The sequence below is a fragment of the Oryctolagus cuniculus genome, chromosome 8 (assembly GCF_964237555.1).
Source record: "Oryctolagus cuniculus chromosome 8, mOryCun1.1, whole genome shotgun sequence".
NCBI classification, from domain to species: Eukaryota; Metazoa; Chordata; class Mammalia; order Lagomorpha; family Leporidae; genus Oryctolagus; species Oryctolagus cuniculus.
The window spans coordinates 13,349,611-13,368,605 of record NC_091439.1 but is presented as its reverse complement, the minus strand read 5'-3'; the positions used below and the strand labels follow the sequence as shown (position 1 = coordinate 13,368,605).

General features: G+C 44.0%; 2 protein-coding genes across 16 annotated transcripts in view; one reads left to right on the top strand and one right to left on the bottom strand.

Moving 5' to 3' along the window:
- SH3D19 (SH3 domain containing 19) overlaps positions 1–18,995 on the bottom strand; it is a 200,959-nt gene that overhangs the window by 131,180 nt on the left and 50,784 nt on the right. The window lies entirely within an intron of this gene.
- On the top strand, positions 11,307–16,279 carry LOC103345081 (serine protease 48). 2 transcript variants are annotated; one of them, XM_051819394.2, is made up of 7 exons: positions 11,309–11,523; positions 11,643–11,681; positions 11,842–12,001; positions 14,053–14,327; positions 15,337–15,503; positions 15,672–15,926; positions 16,079–16,279. In XM_051819394.2, exons 1-6 carry the CDS (start codon positions 11,472–11,474, stop codon positions 15,915–15,917), a joined length of 939 nt encoding a protein of 312 aa, XP_051675354.1. In that variant the 5' UTR covers positions 11,309–11,471; the 3' UTR covers positions 15,918–15,926; positions 16,079–16,279. The 2 variants fall into 2 exon arrangements, with proteins under 2 accessions (XP_069903548.1, XP_051675354.1); XM_070047447.1 differs by lacking the exon at positions 16,079–16,279 and having other exon boundaries at positions 11,307–11,523; positions 15,672–15,930.

Genomic DNA, 18,995 nt, shown 5'->3' with positions numbered 1-18,995 from the left:
GAAATTATTGTGATACTGTGCACACATGGTATTATTTTCTTATAGCTCATTAAAACTAATTATAGAAAAAACAACAGTATGACTGGTCTCATTTTCATATGTTTAATACTGAGACTTCCGTAAACATAATACTCCTACTGGTAGCAAGGAATAGAAACAAATACTAACATATGATCATAATAACCACCCTGCCATCTAAACATATCAGAAACTGTCTTTACTTCGTATCAAGAACATTTTTAAACTGCACATTTTAAATACATTACTCTTACTCTTAAAGTTCTTATTTTTCATAACGAGAGACTGGACAAAATCTATTTTTGAAATGGACAAAGTGTTTTACCCATAATGACCAGAAATTTAACAATTAAAATTAAGCACATATGATTAAGAAGTGTCAGCACTTTTAGTTCGCATTGAATAGAGATTGCTCTAGTTAGGAAGCATTAGTGTCATTTAATTTCTGATTCCTGCATCAAAGTGCTCCCCATACAGCAAGGAATATTAAGTACAGGTTTAAACTTAATTTAATTAGAAAATATTTTCACATGTTCAAACAGGAATAATCCAATCAGTGCAATTTTAGATCTAGTTATTAGGATAAATTGCTTTGAGTATTAAGAAATTCTTCCAGTGCTAAAGGTCAACAGAAAGCAAACTCTTGCAGCACTGCAAAGAGCATGAACTCTGAAACCACACACATGGGTTCAAATCTCAGGTTCACCAACCACAAGGTAGTGTTCATTCTCTTCCCTCCCTCTTCCTGCTTGGCAGCCCCCCCCCCCCCCCCCCCCCGCAGAAACAAAAAAAGAAACAAAAAGCTTCAGGAGAAACATGCTCCCACGATTTTCTTAACATGAATTTACACTGATTTAAACGTATTTTTTAATTCAGAAACTAAAACAACTAAATTAAGTTTTTCCCTTATCAACACAACATCCTTGCTGGCCATCTGTTACTCTTTTATCATCTTCTACTCAAAGACATAAAGTGAGCCTCAAAAACATTTAAGTGCATATTGCAAAACTGTTTTTGAGATTTAAACAGATGTATACTTCCGTGACTGTCTGACTTATAAAGCACTCAAGGGTATATAATTATTGTGCTGACAAGTACAAACTCACAATAGAGGTATCCAGAAAACAGATATACTCGTATATATATTCAGAGCCTGTTCTTATCCTTCATCTGAGGTATGCACTCATTATGTATCTATAAAAGTCACAATATTCAATGATATTTTCTCAAGTAAAAGAATTTTGCTGACTCTTCTAGCTTTATATTTATGACCTGTTTTCAAACATTTTTTGCAAGAAGTATTAAGTTAAAATCAATAAGAAACATGACTTTTTAACTGGCTAGAGATCATAAACATAAGTTCCTACATAGAATAAGCATGAGACAATTGAAATAGCATTACTAAAACTAAATCTGCAGTATTAAATCTCAAATATGGAAGGTCCCCCCTTCCAAAATAGGTCAAAGTTTAAAGACCTGAAAATCTGATTGCTAATATAAAATTTCTTTCCAATTTAGTTGCCAGAAACTTAGAATTAAACTCAGATAAAAATCTGAGTTTACCTTTGCAAAAAAAAAAAAAAAAAATAGGATTTGGAACTATTGTCAGAGATGAAAGAACAGAAATTAGATCTGTCCTCTTTTTATTACTTTGATGATTTCTATTACTCTTCCTCTTTAACTATTTAAGCTAAATCCTAACTTAAACTTTATGGGAGCATTAAGATACCATCCTCTACATAAGAAATAAGAATGAAAGTTCTTGTTACTTTTCTATTCCCCAATTCCAGTTTTCCCTCCAAATTAGTGCCTTACACTTTGGTTAAAATATTTTCTCCTAGGGGACAGTGCTGTGGCACAGCAGGTTAAAGCCCCAGCCTGCAGCACCAGCATCCCATATGGGTACCAGTTTGAGTCCTGGCTGCTCCACTTCTGAACCAACTCTCCTCTATGGCCTGAGAAAGCAGTAGAAGATGGATCAAGTGCTTGGGCCCCTGCACCTGTGTGGGAGACCCAAAAGAAGCTCCTGGTTCCTGGCTTCCGATCAGCCCAGCTCTGGATGTTGCAGTCATTTGGGGAGTGAACCAGCAGATGGAAGGCCTCTCTCTCTCTCTGGCTTTCCCTCTCTCTGTAACTCTTTCAAATAATTTTTTTTAATTTAAAAAATAAAATAAAAATAAAAATATTTTATCCTAATGGTCCTATCAGATTGGCCAAAATGGAGGGAAAGAGTACAGATAAATAATCAGTGTGAATGAGGTGGTGGGAAAAAGGACAGTATCTTTTTGAAAGATGATTTGGCAACAGAGATCAAACATTAAATGCATAATCTTTTCTTTAATAATTCCACATAAAAGCAATTCACAGGCCAAGGACCTAAATAGACATTTTCAAAAGAGGAAAGCCAAATGGCCAACAGACACATGAAAACATGCTCAGTATTACTAGCCATCAGGGAAATGCAAATCAAAACCACAATGAGGTTAGAATGGCTTACATACAGAAATAAACATACAACAAATGCTGCTGAGGATACGGGGAAAAGGTACCCTAATCCACTGTTGGCGGGAAAGCAAAATGGTAAAGCCACTGTGGAAGTCAGTTTGGAGATTCCTCAGAAACCTGAATATAACCCTACCATATGACCCAGCTATCCCACTCCTTGGAATTTACCCAAAGGAAATTAAATTGGCAAATAAAAGAGCTTTCTGCATCTCAGTGTTTATTGCAGCTGAATTCACAATAGCTAGGACATGGAATCAACCTAAATGCCCATCAACAGTAAACTGGATAAAGAAATTATGGGATATGTACTCTATAGAATACTATACAGCAGTAAAAACAATGAAATCCGGTCATTTGCAACAAAATGGAGGAATCTGGAAAACATCATGCTGAGTGAAATAAGCCGGTCGCAAAGGGACAAATATCATATGTTCTCCCTGATCGGTGACAACTAATTGAACATCTAAAAGGAAACCTACAGAAGTGAAACAGACACTATGAGAAACAATGACTTGATCAGCCCTTGTCCTGCCTGTTGAGGAACAACTTACTATTTTATTCCTTTTAGTGTTTTTTTTTTTTTTATTCTACTTAATAGCATTGGTTGAACTCTTTAACACACAATTATTCTTAGGTGTTTAAATTTAATTGAAAAGTGATCCTTGTTAAATATAAGAGTGGGAATAAGAGAGGGAGGAGAGGTACAGTTTGGCACATGCTCACTCGGACTTACCCCTAATGGTAGAGCTAGAAACATGCCAGGGGTTCCAAATCAATCCCATCAAAGTGGCATGTACCAATGCCATCTTACTAGTCCAAGTGATCAGTTTCAGTTCATAACTGATCATAATGATAGGATTAAGTGTCAAAGGGATCACATAAACAAGACTAGTGTCTGCTAATAATAACTGATAGAATTTAAAAAAGAGAACAATCCAACATGGGAAGCGGGATACATAGCAGACTCATAGAATGGCAGATGACCTAAATAGCACTTTGGCCTCAGAATCAGCCCTTACGGCATTAGGATCCAGCGAAAAAGCCCATGAGAGTATTTCAGGCATGGAAAGCCAAGACACTCTGGCAAAAAAAAAAAAATCTCTGTGAGATCCAGGTGCAAAGATGCAAAGAACGGGGCCATCAAAGGAGGAGGTACCTTTCTCTGAAGGGAGGAGAGAACTTCCACTTTGATTATGGCTTTGTCTAAATAAGGTCAGAGTTTGTAAACTCAAGAGGCATCCATAGGCTTGGCAGCTCATGACAAGAGCCTCGGGTGATTACTGACATTATAAATAAGACTGTCAATTGTTAAATCAACAACAGGAGTCACTGTACACTTGCTCCCCATATAGGATCTCTGTTCTTAATGTGTTGTACTATGTGAATTAATGATATAACTACTACTCAAACAGTACTTTTTACTTTGTGTGTCTGTGTGGGTGCAAACTGTTGAAATCTTTACTTTGTATATACCAAGTTGATCTTCTGTATATAAAGATAACTGAAAATGAATCTTGATGAAGAATGGGTGGGACAGGGAGTGGAAGATGGGAGGGTTGTGAGTGGGAGGGAGGTTAAGGGGGGAAAAGCCGCTATAATCCAAAAGTTGTACTTTTGAAATTTATATTTATTAAATAAAAGTTTTAAAAAAACAATTCACAGCAAAACAACTGCACAAAAAAGCATGAGAGGTAATTAAATGCACATATGCTCAATGTGATACAAGAAAAAAAATAAAGAAAATCTATTTCCATCAAAATGGACATGGCTTTAAGGTCTTGTTACCAGGTAGGCATTTGGGGTAGCAGTTAAAGATGCCATTTGAGGCCGGCGCCGCGGCTCACTAGGCTAATCCTCCGCCTAGCGGCGCCGGCACACCGGGTTCTAGTCCCGGTCGGGGCGCCGGATTCTGTCCCGGTTGCCCCTCTTCCAGGCCAGCCCTCTGCTGTGGCCAGGGAGTGCAGTGGAGGATGGCCCAGGTGCTTGGGCCCTGCACCCCATGGGAGACCAGGAAAAGCACCTGGCTCCTGGCTCCTGGCATCGGATCAGCGCGGTGCGCCGGCCGCAGCGCGCCGGCCGCGGCGGCCATTGGAGGGTGAACCAACGGCAAAGGAAGACCTTTCTCTCTCTCTCTCTCTCTCTCTCACTATCCACTCTGCCTGTCCAAAAAAAAAAAAAAAAAAAAAAAAAAAAAAAAAAAAAAAAAAAAAAGATGCCATTTGGAACATCTGAATCCCATACTAGAGTGCCTGGGTTTGAGATCTGGCTCCACTCCTGATTCCAGCTTCCTGCTAATGTGTACCCAGGAAGGCAGTAGTAGTTGGGTCCCTGAAATCAACATGGTTGACCTGGACTGAATTCCTAGCTCCCAGCTTCATCTTGGCTCAGTCCTGGCCATTGTGGGTATTTGGGAAGTGAACCAGCAGATGGAAACTCTGTCTTTCAAATACATAGAAAATGAAAACTAAAGTTAAGCTACTTCTGTAAATGCAATGCAATATAGCTGTTCTAAAGAACAGTATCCAGGTCTTTATGTACTGGCATGGAAAAAGTTGTAAACAGAATGGCACAAAGAATACTTCACTCTTTTTTCTGATAGTGTCATCCCATCTCCATACTCAGGCCAAAAACCCTGGAGTCAAATCAAATCCATCATCAAGTTCTGTGGGCTGTGCCTTCACACACATATGTATTTAAACGACACACAAATACACAGACATACAGGGGGCCTTCAAAAAGTTTGTGGAAAATGCCTATTATGGAAAAGCTATGCAGATTTCAAAATTTTTGTATCAAAATAAATCTTTTTATTCCATTTTTATACAAGCTTTTTGAAGTGTGTGTGCATGTGTGTGTGCATGTGTGTGTGTGCATGTGTGTGTGTGTTTAAGTGAGTAGAAGGAAAGACAGGGAGTAAGACATCTGGAATCATGCTCATAAACAATCCAAGAATTTCTAGCAGTGGAGATGATGAGAAAGGAAATTTTCTATGTTATTTCATACATATTTCATACTCTTTATTTTTTTTTAATTTATTTGACAGCGTTATAGACAGTGAGAGAGAGAGAAAGGTCTTCCTTCCGTTGGTTCACCCCCCCAAGTGGCTGCTACAGCCAGAGCTACACCGATCCGAAGCCAGGAGCTGTGGGGAGCAACTTGGACTAGACTGTTACTGGAATTAAGACTTATTCTATGCATCTGCTCTCCCACAATATGGCGCTGAGAAGGGAGTAACAGCTTCTACACAGCTGCCTCCAGTTCAACCAATAAACTGTAGGACCTGCTCCTGATTGGAGGAGAGCAGCGTACTCGGTGTGTGGGTAGCAGAGTTGGGATTGGTGGAAGAGGACTATAAAGGAGGAGAGAGACAACATGCACCAGGAACATCTATCTGAAGGAACACCTGAGCAGCCCCCGAGAGAGCCGGCCGGCGGTGTGCCGCTCCCCCGCGGAAGTGGGGAAAGTGGCAGGGGGAACCGCCCTTCCATGGAGGTGGAAGGGTCGGTAGCCAACCCTGTAAGAACCAGCAGCAAACCCGGGGAGGGCCGAGCAGACAAAAGAACAGCGCAGGGTCCTGTGTCGTTCCTCCTCGAAGAGGGGGAGCGACAAGGAGCCAGGTGCTTCCTCCCGGTCTCCCACGAGGGTGCAGGCACCCAAGCACTTGGGCCATCCTCCACTGCCTTCCTGGGCCACAACAGAGAGCCGGACTGGAAGAGGAGCAGCCGGGGCTAGAATCCTGTGCCCATATGCGATGCCGGCGCCGCAGGCAGAGGATCAGCCAAGTGAGCCACGGCGCTGGCCCCTGCTCTACTGTTTAAACTTTGTCAATAACTGTAAAGAAAAAACTCAACCATATATTGTACCCAGCAGGCAGCAGAATGGGGGTCAGGGCTATTAATATTTTAATAACTATTAATTATCAAGTTTCTTTTCACAGTGGAAAGGAAGGGCATTCAGCTCTAGCTGTATGTGCATGAACCCTAAAAGTTTCCCGGCATGTCTGTCAATCAAATGGAAAACTTTTGCCCAAAAAATTACAGTATGGCTGTATAAATCATCACTTGATCATTCAACAAAGACTGCTGACTGACGGATTCATTTCAGTCTCCAGTTTCCAAGACAGAAAATCCTAAAAAGCCCTTTCCATCATAATCTGCTTCCAGGATTAAATGATCTGTCCCCAAACCTCAGGCATTACTCCCATGGTCTTGCCGACCTTGTTATCACCAATAACTAATCTTCTCCATCATCTCAATTTTACACATCCAATCCATTTTTCTTGAACCTCTAAGAATGCCAGTTCTATTAATTTTTAACCACATTAGTATTTATAATTCAATGATTTAACCTTATTCATTACTTTCCTCTTTCCCAATCCAAGTTCATGCTTTATAATTATAATAGCTCTTCTGCATGTTCCCCTCCATAACAATGGCAGAAAACCTCATGCTGGTTGTAGGCAACTCTCTGCTCTCTCCATGTCCCCACTCATGTTGCTGAACACACACCAATGCCAATTTCACTCTTAAATTAAATGGGTCCTTATGTGTGCAGCAGTCAGATTATTAGTTCCTTAGTCCATTCATCTTCCATACTCCTATTGGACTAGTTGGTCCCTTTTCTTCAAATCCTCAACACTTCCACTCTCATTTTTACTTCCAATGGATAATTTCTGTATTCCACTGAGAAAACAGAAATAAGCAAAAGACTTCTACTACTGCTGCATTTACTGACTAGCATTTGGTGGGATCAGTCTTTAGAACTCATAGTGAGACCGGCGCCACGGCTCACTAGGCTAATCCTCCGCCTTGTGGTGCCAGCACACCGGCTTCTAGTCCCGGTCGGGGCACCGGATTCTGTCCTGGTTGCCCCTCTTCCAGGCCAGCTCTCTGCTGTGGCCAGGGAGTGCAGTGGAGGATGGCCCAAGTACTTGGGCCCTGCACCCCATGGGAGACCAGGATAAATACCTGGCTCCTGCCATCGGATCAGCGCAGTGCGCCGGCCGCAGCGCACCAGCCGCGGCGGCCATTGGAGGGTGAACCAACGGCAAAGGAAGACCTTTCTCTCTGTCTCTCTCTCTCACTGTCCACTCTGCCTGTCAAAAATATTAAAAAAAATAAAAATAAAAAAAAAGAACTCATAGTGAGCTTTGTTTACATTCACTCCCTAGGAGACGTTATCTTGTCTTAACGACTTTAAATACTATGATATGCTGATGACACTAAAATCTAGCTCCAGTACAGGCCTATCTCCTAGATTCCAGATTCATACATCCACCTGTCTCCTAGACATCTCCATTTGGTCATCTATCAAGCGTCGTAACATGTTTATGAATGAACTACTTATCCATCCTCCAGAAACCTGCTCCTTCTACAGTGTGCCACATTTCAGTAAATAATTCCATCCGTCCACGGGTTCAGACCCAAAACCCTGGAATCGTGATTGACTCCCCTCTTTCATACCCACATAAAATCCATAGAGTCCTGTCGGCTCTACCTTCAAAATAAACCAGAATCTGCCATGTGGGGAGCAACTCGGACTAGACTAAGTTACTGGAATTAAGACTTATTCTACGCATCTGCTCTCCCACAATATGGCGCTGAGAAGGGAGTAACAGCTTCTACACAGCTGCCTCTCGCCAATTTGATTGAGCTGCAGGAGCTGATCTTGCTCCTGATTGGAGGAGAGCAGTGTGCTCGGCGTGTGGGTAGCAGAGTTGGGATTGGTGGAAGAGGACTATAAAGGAGGAGAGAGACAACATGCACCAGGAACATCTATCTGAAGGAACACCTGAGCAGCCCCCGAGAGAGCCGGCCGGCGGTGTGCCGCTCCCCCGCGGAAGTGGGGAAAGTGGCAGGGGGAACCGCCCTTCCACGGAGGTGGAAGGGACGGTAGCCAACCCGGGAAGAACCAGCAGCAAACCCGGGGAGGGCCGAGCAGACAAAAGAACAGCACAGGGTCCTGTGTCGTTCCTCCGCGAAGAGGGGGAGCGAAACTGCCACTTCTCTATAGCCCTGATTCAAATTCGCCAACACCTCCTGTCCAGATTATTGCAACTTGTGGCCAAAATTATTTTTGGTTTCTATTCTAAAGCCCAATACATTCCCTTCTAAATGGGGAACAATGTGGCTTGTTATCTTGAGATTTCTGACTCCTTATTTGGCTCTAGAATTGTCTTCTCACAGGCCTTTGTCCAGTGTAAAACACCAGGTACAGCAAAGATGGGCTCATAGATACATGCTAGCTCCTTGGTTCACACAAAATGTCAAGACAGTCCATTGTCATCTAGAGAATATAGACCTCACCAAAGCACAGCTGGGAACTGTGGTATCTGATAGAACTCAGAGAAGATGCCTCTTTACTCTACTTTTTTAAAAATTTATTTATTTATTTGAAAGTCAGAGTTACAGAGAGAGATCTTCCACCTGTTGGTTTACCTCCCAGATGGCCACAATGGCCGGGGCAGGGCCAATCTGAACCCAGGAGCCAGGAGCTTCTTCCAAGTCTCCTATGTGTGTGCAGGAACCCAAGTACTCAGGTCATCTTCTGCTGCTTCTTCCAGGCACATTAGCAGGAAGCTGGATTGAAAGTGGAGTAGCTGGACTTGAATCAGAGCCCATAAGGGATGCTGACATTGAAGGCAGTGGCTTTACCTGCTATGCCACGACACCGGCCATTGTGGCCATCCGAAAGGTGAACCAGTGGATGGAAGATCTCTCTCTCTCTCTGCCTCTCCCTCTCTCTGTTACAGCTCCCTGCTAATAAGCCTGGGAAGCCAGCAGAAGATGGCTCAAGTGCTTGGGCTCCTCCCACCCGCATGGCAGACCTGGGGGAGTTCCTGGTTCCTAGCCCCAGATTGGCCCAGCCCAAGCCATTGGGGTCATTTGGGGAGTGACTCAGTGGATGGAAGCTCTGTCTCTCCCTCTCTCTGTCACTCTGCCTTTCAAATAAATAAAAAATAAGTCTTTCCAAAAAAAAAAAAAAAAAAACTATGCATGAAGTTCAAACTTTTTTACAACAAAATAAACTTCTAATTTTATTTTTCCAAGAACTTCAAGTTCTCTGATATAATCTTCCCTTTTTTTTTCTACAAGCTTTCTAACCCAGTTTATTTTATGTAACTATGACGCCCTCCTGTGCCCAAGCACTGGTTCTGAAACATTAAAGAGTCTCAATAACTGCTCTGTCATCATGTAATTAAAAATGGCAACCCACAATTGCTCAGCAACATTTGCTCAGGGCTAAGATATGTGCCTTTTCTAAGTTCAAAAGTGCTCAAAGCCAATGATGGGAGAGGCAGGAATGAGGCCAAATGACTTGTGATACACACAAACGCTCTTTCATTTAGCTTTCATGGTCCCCTATACCCCATAGTGAATACACTATAAATTATACATAAAAACCACCTGAGTTATTTCCTTACCCATCTCTCTCCCACTAGAGTATTTTCTTAAAAAGTTTATTTGAGGGGGCCGGCGCTGTGGTGGAGCAGGTTAAAGACCTGGCCTGAAGTGCCGGCAGCCCATATGGGTGTCAGTTCTAGTCCCTAGTCCCAGCTGCTCCTCTCCCGATCCAGCTCTCTACTATGGCCTGGGAAAGCAGTGGAAGATGGCCCAAGTCCTTGGGCCCCTGCACCCATGGGGAAACCTGGAGGAAGCTCCTGGCTCCTGGCTTCAGATCAGCACAGCTCCAGCTGTTGCGGCCATCTGGGGAGTGAACCAGCGGATGAAGACCTCTCTCTCTGTCTCTTCCTCTCTGCTTAACTCTGTCTTTCAAATAAATAAAGTAAAATCTTAAAAAAAAAAAAGTTCATTTGAAAGGGAAGATGTTGGTGAGGGGGGAGAGATAGCGAGAGGGAGGGAAGCAGGGAGAGAGGAAGAAAGAGAGGGAGTGGGAGAGAGGAACAGAGGGAGGGGAAGAGAGGAAGAGAAGGAGGGAGAGGAAGGGAGGAAGAGGGAGAGAGGGAGGGAGGGAGAGAGAGGGAGAGAAGGGAGGGGGAGGGGAGAGAGGGAGGGAGGCAGAGATGGGAGGGGGAGGGAGGGAGATGGGAGAGGAGGAAGTGGGAGAGAGGGAGAGAGGGAGGGAGGGAGAAGGAGAGAGTGGAGGGGGAGGGAGGGAGGTGGGAGGAGAGATGGGAGGGGGAGGGGGAGGGAGGGAGGTGGGAGAGGAGGAAGTGGGAGAGAGAGGGAGAAAGGGAGGGAGAGGGAGAAGGAGAGAGGGGAGGGGGTAGAGGGAGTGAGGGAGGAGGGGGAGAGGAAGTGAAAGTTGGGGGGGAGGTAGGGCAGGGCAGGGGAGAGAATGGGATATCTGCTATTTAAGGAAGGCAAAAACCAGATTACAACTGGTAGAAGCTGCGGGAAAGAAAGAAATCACTGATCAGCCAACCAACTGGCTATTTCCTCTTGATTTTCTGAGTCCTCTAACCATTCCAAAGGCCAAAGCCCGGAGGCAGCCAGTCTGCACAGCCTTTTGTGATCCAGGTTCAGGGATCTGCCCCAGGTTGGTTTACCACTGGTCAGGGTGGAATCAGACAGGCACAAACTGGAGCAGGTTCCTGAGATGGGGCAGGGGCACAGAGGGAGGTCTGTGAACCTAGACTCCCCTCCGAACCCCCCCACCCCACTCCCAGCAGGGACCCTGCATGCTGAGGGAGCCCTTCCAGAGCCCACTCCCAGCCTGCTCCTCTTCCACCTCTCTCACCCCACCCTGCAGGCAGAAACCCGACACCCTGCTCTTCCAGGACACTAGGAGGCTCCAGCCTCAAGGCCTCCCCCTGGCTCCCAGGAGCAGTACTTCTTGTTTGATCCCTTCAGTATCTGAGGGGGAAGAGCCCACAGGAGAGAAGTGTGAGGTGGAAGCGGCTCCTGCAGCCTCCTCCCCAGCTGCTCCCTGCTGGTCTCTCCCTGGGGGGTCTGAGTCCAAGAACAAAGTGTTGTTCCGGAGGAGCTATGGGCCCTGCCGCCAGTGCCTTCCTGCTGCTCCTTCTGCTGGGGATCTCAGGTGAGGGTGAGGTAAACCTCAGCAGGGAAAGGCGCTTCAGCCCCGGAAGGCTCCTCAGGGCCCTCCAGCTCAGCAAGAATCAGTCAAGAACACCTCCACGTGTCCCCCTCTCTCTCCAGGTGCAGATGAGGAAAAACCAAGCAATCTGCTGGAGTCAAGTAAGGCACTCCGGCCAGAGGCAGCATGCCTGGATGGCTCCAGAAGGGAGGGGAATCTTCCAGTTTGGGAGATGAGCAGGGACGGGTGGGCCAGAGGGCTGGGGAAAGAGGGGCAGGAGCCCGGGGCAGGCTTCCAGGCCTTTCTCCTCTTCGTTGGCAGTCTGTGGGCGGCCCGCAGTCACATCTGGAATCGCCTCAGGTCGAGAGGCCAACGTGGGCCAGTGGCCCTGGCAGGTCAGCATCCGCCGGGGCTCGCTTCACATCTGCTCGGCCACTCTCATCTCCCAGCAGTGGGTGCTGACCATGGCAAGCTGTTTCTGGTGAGTGCTGACCTTACTGCAGAGGGCACCATCAGGGGACTAGGGTGCCTGCAGTTCCTGCACTAAGGTTGAGGAGGGGGTTCTAACAGTCGAAACTTATTTCCTACCTCGGCTTTCAGTTCAACAACTACTCTCAGACTTCAGGCTTCTTCATAATTGACAATCACCTTGACTGAAATGCGTACCTTTAAATAGCTGTATTTCCTCACTCATTTCTCCTCCATTTAAGCCTCTACCCAGGAGATATTCCCCAGAGAGGGCCATTACCTTACAGCAGGCCCACATCTTCACATCACTCCGGATGCACAGACCAGGAGCCCTCTTTACACTCCCTAGGTGAATTTAAACATTTCTCATGGTTTAAATGTCACACATTTGCTGATAACAATCAAACCTCATCTCTAGCCGTAAATCCTAATCCTGATGTGTTTCCATTTGGAGTCTAACACAGCTCAAGGGAACATGGCCCAAAGAGAGCTACATTTTTCCCCACCACTACTGTCCCCCAATCTACTTCTGTCTTCCTGATCTCACTCATTAATACAATTAGCTGCTCAAGCCAGAATATATTTCACTTCCCCTCATCTTCCACATCCAATGCATATAGCAGTCGTGTTAATACTACTTAAAAATATACTTTGACTCTAGCATAGCTGCCCCTGCACTGCAATAACAGGCTTTGTTATTTTCATCCACACACAAGAAAGTGGTTTTTAAAAATTATTTATTATTTGAAAAGTAGAGAGAGCAAGAGAACTCATTCTCATTTGCTGGTTTAGTCCCCAGATATCCACAGCAGGCAGAGCTGTAGCTGGGCTAAAGTCAGGAGCCAGGAACGGAATCCAGGTCTTTCACATGGGTGGCAGGAACTCTATCACTGGAGTTATTGTGGCTGTCTTCCAGGGTCCACATTAGCAGGAAGCTGGAATCAGGAGCAGGAGCCAGGTATTGAACCCAGGCATTCCAATATGGGATGCAGGTATCTTAACAGGCATCTCAATTGCTAGGCTAAATGTGCACCCCTCAAAAAGTGGTATTTTTAAAAATCAGAAGTCAAATAATGGGGGCCAGCATTGACGTTTAATGGATTAAAGTTCCATCTGCAATACTGGCATCCCATATGAGCAATGGTTCAAGTCCTGAGTGCTCCACTTCTGATCTAGCACCCTGCTAATGCACCTGACAAGGCAGCAGAAGATGACCCAAGTCCCTGTGAAGTCCCTGTCACCCACGTGGGAAAGCCAGATGGAGTCCCAAGCTCATGGCTTCAGCCTAGCCCAGCCCCAACCACTGAGGCCATTTGGGGAGTGAACCAATGGACAGAAGATCAATTTCTCTTTCTCCCTCTCTAATTCTGCCTTTCAAATAAATAGAATAAATCTTAAAAAAAAAAAAAAAGTGATATCATGTCACTTCCTCCTTCAAATTCTCCAATGACTGCCAGGTAGGTAGGTGCCAGGAATAAAACCTAGATACCTCACTGTGGCAAATAACCCATCCATCACCAGGTATTTGTTCACTTTTCCAACCTCATCGCAGTTTTTCATTCAATTTCCAAAGATAAACTGCCACTTCCAGGCACCTTCAGGGCCTTTGCATACTCTATTCTCTCTATCTGGAATGCTTTCCTTTTATCTCTTCGTATAACAGACTCTCACCTTTTGTAACTCAGTTGAAAAGTTACCTCTTCACTGATCACTCAAACTCCCTTTTGTTTTACTATCCTCAAATCCTGGGTTTTCCTTATAACATTTATCACAATTTTAGATTTTGGACTGTACTTGTCTGTTTACTTGTCTGTTGCTTGTCTTGCTCTCTCCTCTCCTTCATACATACACGCATGCACACATACACACACCTCTCCCTTAAGAACACAGTCCTATACAGGCCAGATCACGCCTATCTTAGTCTCACATTCTCAAGAGAGGCCCAATACTTGGTGAAAGCTTAGGAAGAACTAAAGGAAAAATGCAATTTTCAGAACAATGAGCTCTGCTGTGATACTCCATGGTAGAATCACTAAAAATCCATGGTACTTGTTCTCTTCTCAGGTCAATGGATGTCACAAAATACAGTGTATTGGTGGGGTCACTTCAGATCATTGGCCTCCCAGACCCCAGAATGACGATAATTCCTGTGTCCCGGATTATCACCCATCCTGACTACCAAGGAAACAAATTTGGTGCTCCTGCTGTAGTAGAACTGGCCTACCCAGTTTCTTTTGGTCCTGTTGTCCTGCCTATCTGCCTCCCCTCATCTGAGGTCCAGCTAAAGAATACATCCTCCTGCTGGGTGATTGGATGGAGCTATTCTGGGACATATCAACGTGAGCCTAAGCAGATTTTTTTCACTTCTATTTCTTCAACTGACATTTTCTTCCCCTACTCATTATTCCACCCCTACCACCAGATTTTGCAGTCTCAGGGCAATTACTTTGGGGTACCACAGACTTTAAATTCTTCTTGACCCTTTGCTTCATCTGTACTTAAAAAAAATTTATTTATTTGAAAGAGTTACAGAGAGAAAAGTATACACCGAGAGAGAGAGAGAGAGACACCTTCTATCTGCTGGTTCACTCCCCAGATGGCCCCAAAACCAGGGCTGGGCCAGGCCAAAGCCAGGAGCTTATTCTGGGTCCCCCACATAGGTGGCAGGGGCCCAAACACTTGGGCCATCCTAGAAGTGGGGCAGTACTTTACATACGATGCTACTATGCCAGCCCCTCATTCATATTTCTTGCTATAACCTCTTTATTTATACCTGATTTAGTTCTTGCTTAGCAATAATGCAAAGACCTTGGCAGCAAGTAGGACAGGGCACTGAAGAGAGAACAGTTCTGCTCAGTCTGAGGAGTAATATAGTGCTCCTTGTGCACCTGGATGGAGTAGGTGTCAGCAACTGGGTATGGGAAGCAGAAATGAAGCATGTTCAGGAAAGTAAGTCCACCCAGTCCAAGGTAGTTGGTCAGATTTACAAGTAGAACAGAGATTCATTCCTGTATTAACTGCTTTAATTTTTCTTAAAGACAAGCACTTTAATCTGTATCATTCATTGTTTCATGTTTTCTGGATCACAAGATTATTCTGTTATTAATTTGTGCCACTTGAGGAATGGCAACTGCCTTTAGCCTTGCAAAGAGTCAAGGAACTTACTCTTTAGGCTACTTCCCAAACCAGAAATCAGGATGCCACCTAACATGGGGACAGAACATTTGAAATGCTAGCTGTCTCTGAAAATCAGCGGTCAAAAATATCTGTATTCATAAAGACTCACAAAGTCACTAAAAACTGCTTTCTAATTCTTTAAGACAGTGCTTACTCTTCCTGTTCCTACAGATACTAAGGCATCTTATACTCTAAAGGAGCTGAGAGTGCTTCTCATGGATCTGCAGACATGCAATAACTACCACCAAAATGCAAACTTGACGAATGGAAATGAGTCCATCATCAGTGAAGCCACGATTTGCTCCCTAATCCCAGTGAAACACAGGGATCAGTGTATCGTAAGAATTTATTTCTAGGGTACCCTTTGTAGCCCTTCCATTCCCCTGGATCCTTCTACCACATCTTCTATTTTCAGAGTCCCTGGGTGAACCCAAGAGTGTATTCAGAGGCTCTAGCTCCTTTCCTTTGCCCCTGCACTAACTAGCCAACTTTCCTTTTCCCTTCAGGGCAACAGAGGAGACCCTCTGATGTGTCAAGTTGATGATTTCTGGGTCCTGGCAGGAATTGTGACCTGGGGAACAAACTGCATTCAAACCAACGAGCCTGGAATATATACAAACATTAGTTTCTACAAATCTTGGATTGAGACGTCAGCCACCTCATTCACTGAGCTTACTGCTACACCCTGGATGGACCTCTTGGGGCTCCTCCCTGTTATGCTTCTGCCTCTGATTTTTCTGGGACCACTCTAACTGCCTGAGGTCAGTATGGCCAGAGTGAAGTGACAACTGAAAATAAGGTAGAAGGGTCATTTTAGAAGCTGAGTATTTTGAAAAGATTTTGAAGAATCAGCAAGACTTATGCAGTTCTATCTTCTGATAAACCTAATCTTTTTGTTGCCTTTTTCCCCCAGGTCAGCCTGGAAAGCAAGATGCCCAGAGTGACTACCTGGGGTGAAGGATAACATAAACCTCCTGAGTACACTGTATACGTGTACATCACACTATACCCCATAAAGATACATCGTCACCTTTCAATTCACATGTTTTTTAAAAAGAAAGCATTTTTTAAAATGAGTTGATTCTATCAATTAGTCCTTGTTCATTCTTTTGATGAAATCAGACAGGGGTTGGGGAAGCAGAGAAACACAGAAACTTAGGGACAAAAGGAATCTGGGAATCACCTGGCACAACCAACGCTCACATTTTATAAATGAGAAAGCTGGAGTCCAGAGGTTAGTTTATTCTTGTTTGAATCCAAGATGAAAACCATCCAAAACTGGGACTAGACTGGGTCCTGGGGAATAAGCATGGATTTAGAAGGTTTTTAATTTGGGGCCAGCGCTGTGGCTCAGCGGGTTAAAGCCCTAGCCTGAAGCACCAGCATCCCATATGGGCGCCGGTTCTAGTCCCGACTGCTCCTCTTCCGATCCAGCTCTTGCTATGGCCTGGGAAAGCAACAGAAGATGGCCCAAGTCCTTGGGCCCCTTCACCTGCGTGGGAGACCTAGAGGAAGTTCCTAGCTCCTGGCTTTGGATCGCCGCAGCTCTGGCCGTTGTGGCCAATTGGGGATGAACCAGCGGATGGAAGACCTCTCTCTGTCTCTCTCTGCCTCTCCTCTCTCTGTGTAACTCTTTCAAATAAATAAATCTTTTTTAAAAAAAGGTTTTTAATAAAAAAAAAGATTATTATTTATTTGAAAGGCAGAGAGAGACAGAGCTATATCTTCCATCTGCTGGTTTATTTCCCAGATGGCCACAACAACCAAGGCTGGGCCACACCCCAGGAGCTTCATCTGGGTGTCCCACATGGGTGGCAGGGGCCCAAGGACTTGGGCCATCTACTGCTGCTTTCCTCAGGCCATCAGCAGGGAGCTGGAATGGAAGTGGAGCACCAGGAATTCAAACCAGCAGCCATATGGGTTGCTGACGTTTTATGTAGCAGCTTTACCTGCTACACCACAATGTCAGCCCTGTCTCTTAAGTTTCTTATAATCTTTCTAATAATCTAGAACAGTCTCTCCCCATCTTCATAGCACTGACTTTTTACAGAAACTAGGTTAGCTACTTTATAAAATGTCCTACATTCTGGATTTAAGTTTTTATTTTTATTTTTTACCTCCTTATGTTGTAATTTAACTTACTCCTTTATCCCTTGTATTTGCTATAGTGAAAGTAGCTTCAGAGTCAAGTCTCACTTTTTTTGACAATACCTCATAGGAGTTAGCTGTGTGCTTTGCACTATGTGATTCCAGGAGGCACAGGTATGGGTTGTCCCACTTTTACTGATGTTAACATTAATCACAGCGTTCAAATGGTAACAGCCTAAGTCCTCCACTAGCCTTCCATCCAGGTCTTCCAACTATTGATAATTAATCACTCCCTGAATCAATTACTTCATGAGTGGCTACAACTGGTGACTTTCCAATTTCCTAGTTCAATCACAATTATCAGTTGGCATTCTACCCTCAACTAAGCCTAATTTGTTACTCTGAGCTACAAGTTTTACAGAAAGGCAAGATAACTATTTAATTCCTTTGTTTACCTTCCAGTTTACAAGCAGGATAACAATTTTTTACCTTCCAATTTTCAGAATAAAGCAAGTTCCTCAGTTATACTCACAGCATTTATTTCCAATTAATTTAACAGACACCAAAACCAAATTATAGGTTTTTTTTTTTTTTAACCTTTAAACAAAAGGGGAAAGAAGAAAATCTGTAAGCAGTCCCACTAATACATAAGTGCTATAAGCCGGGACTTCAGATTTATTCAGTGATAAAAAGTGCAAAGACCTGTGGCAATCACAAGACTCTCAAAAGGAAAGGAGTGTCTAGGCAAATGCTTTCTCTGGGGATAAGTCAGCAGAAACATCTGCCCAGAACTTTGGGATTTCTGCACAATGAATAATAACTTGAAGGCAAATCTCAAGCTGAGGTCTTTTTTTAAAGCTTTTTTAAAATAAGTAACATTTAAAATTATCTGTGAATAACATAAGCTAATTGGTATGCCCGCATAGATGGTTGCAATATGAATAAAAAGTCTTTTTCTTCAATGAAGCAAGCAGAACACTGCAGGGTGCAATATTAATTTCAGAAAAAAATAAGGTAAAAAATACTAAGACATTACAGAATGATAAAATCACAGTGAATGATTGAAAGCCAAAATGAATGTACAAACCACCAAAAAGGAAAAAAAAAAAAGGATATATATATAAAAGAAGAACAATTTAAAAGGTACAGAGAAACTAACAAAATGTAATAGTAGTCAGTAAATTCCAGCCCCACCAAGCGGACACAAATGAAGACAAGGGGATCTGCAAAACCTAAGTTTGGTAAAAATTCATAGTGTGGCAGTCAGAAAGCAAGCATGTGGAGAGTGGATGTTTTTCAAGTGTTCACTTTTTTTTTAAGATTTTATTTATGTATTTATTGAGAGATAGAATTACAGACAGTGTGAGGGAGAGACAGAGAGAAAGGTCTTCCTTTTCCATTGGCTCACCCCCCAAATGGCCACAATGGTCGGAGCTGCGCCAATCCAGAGCCAGGATCTTCTTCAGGGTCTCCCACGTGGGTGCAGGGGCCCAAGGACTTGGGTCATCTTCCCCTGCTTTCCCAGGCCATAGCAGAGAGCTAGACTGGAAGTGGAGCAGCAGGGACCAGAATCGGTGCCCATATAGGGTACCGGTGCCGCATGTAGAGGATTAACCTAGTGTGCCACGGCACCGGCCCCTGAAGTGTTCAATTCTAAAAATTCTTTACAAATATATATATTTAAAGAGGTAAAAATCTTTATGCTACTGTCCTGAAAGATAACAAACCTCACCTCTGCCCTG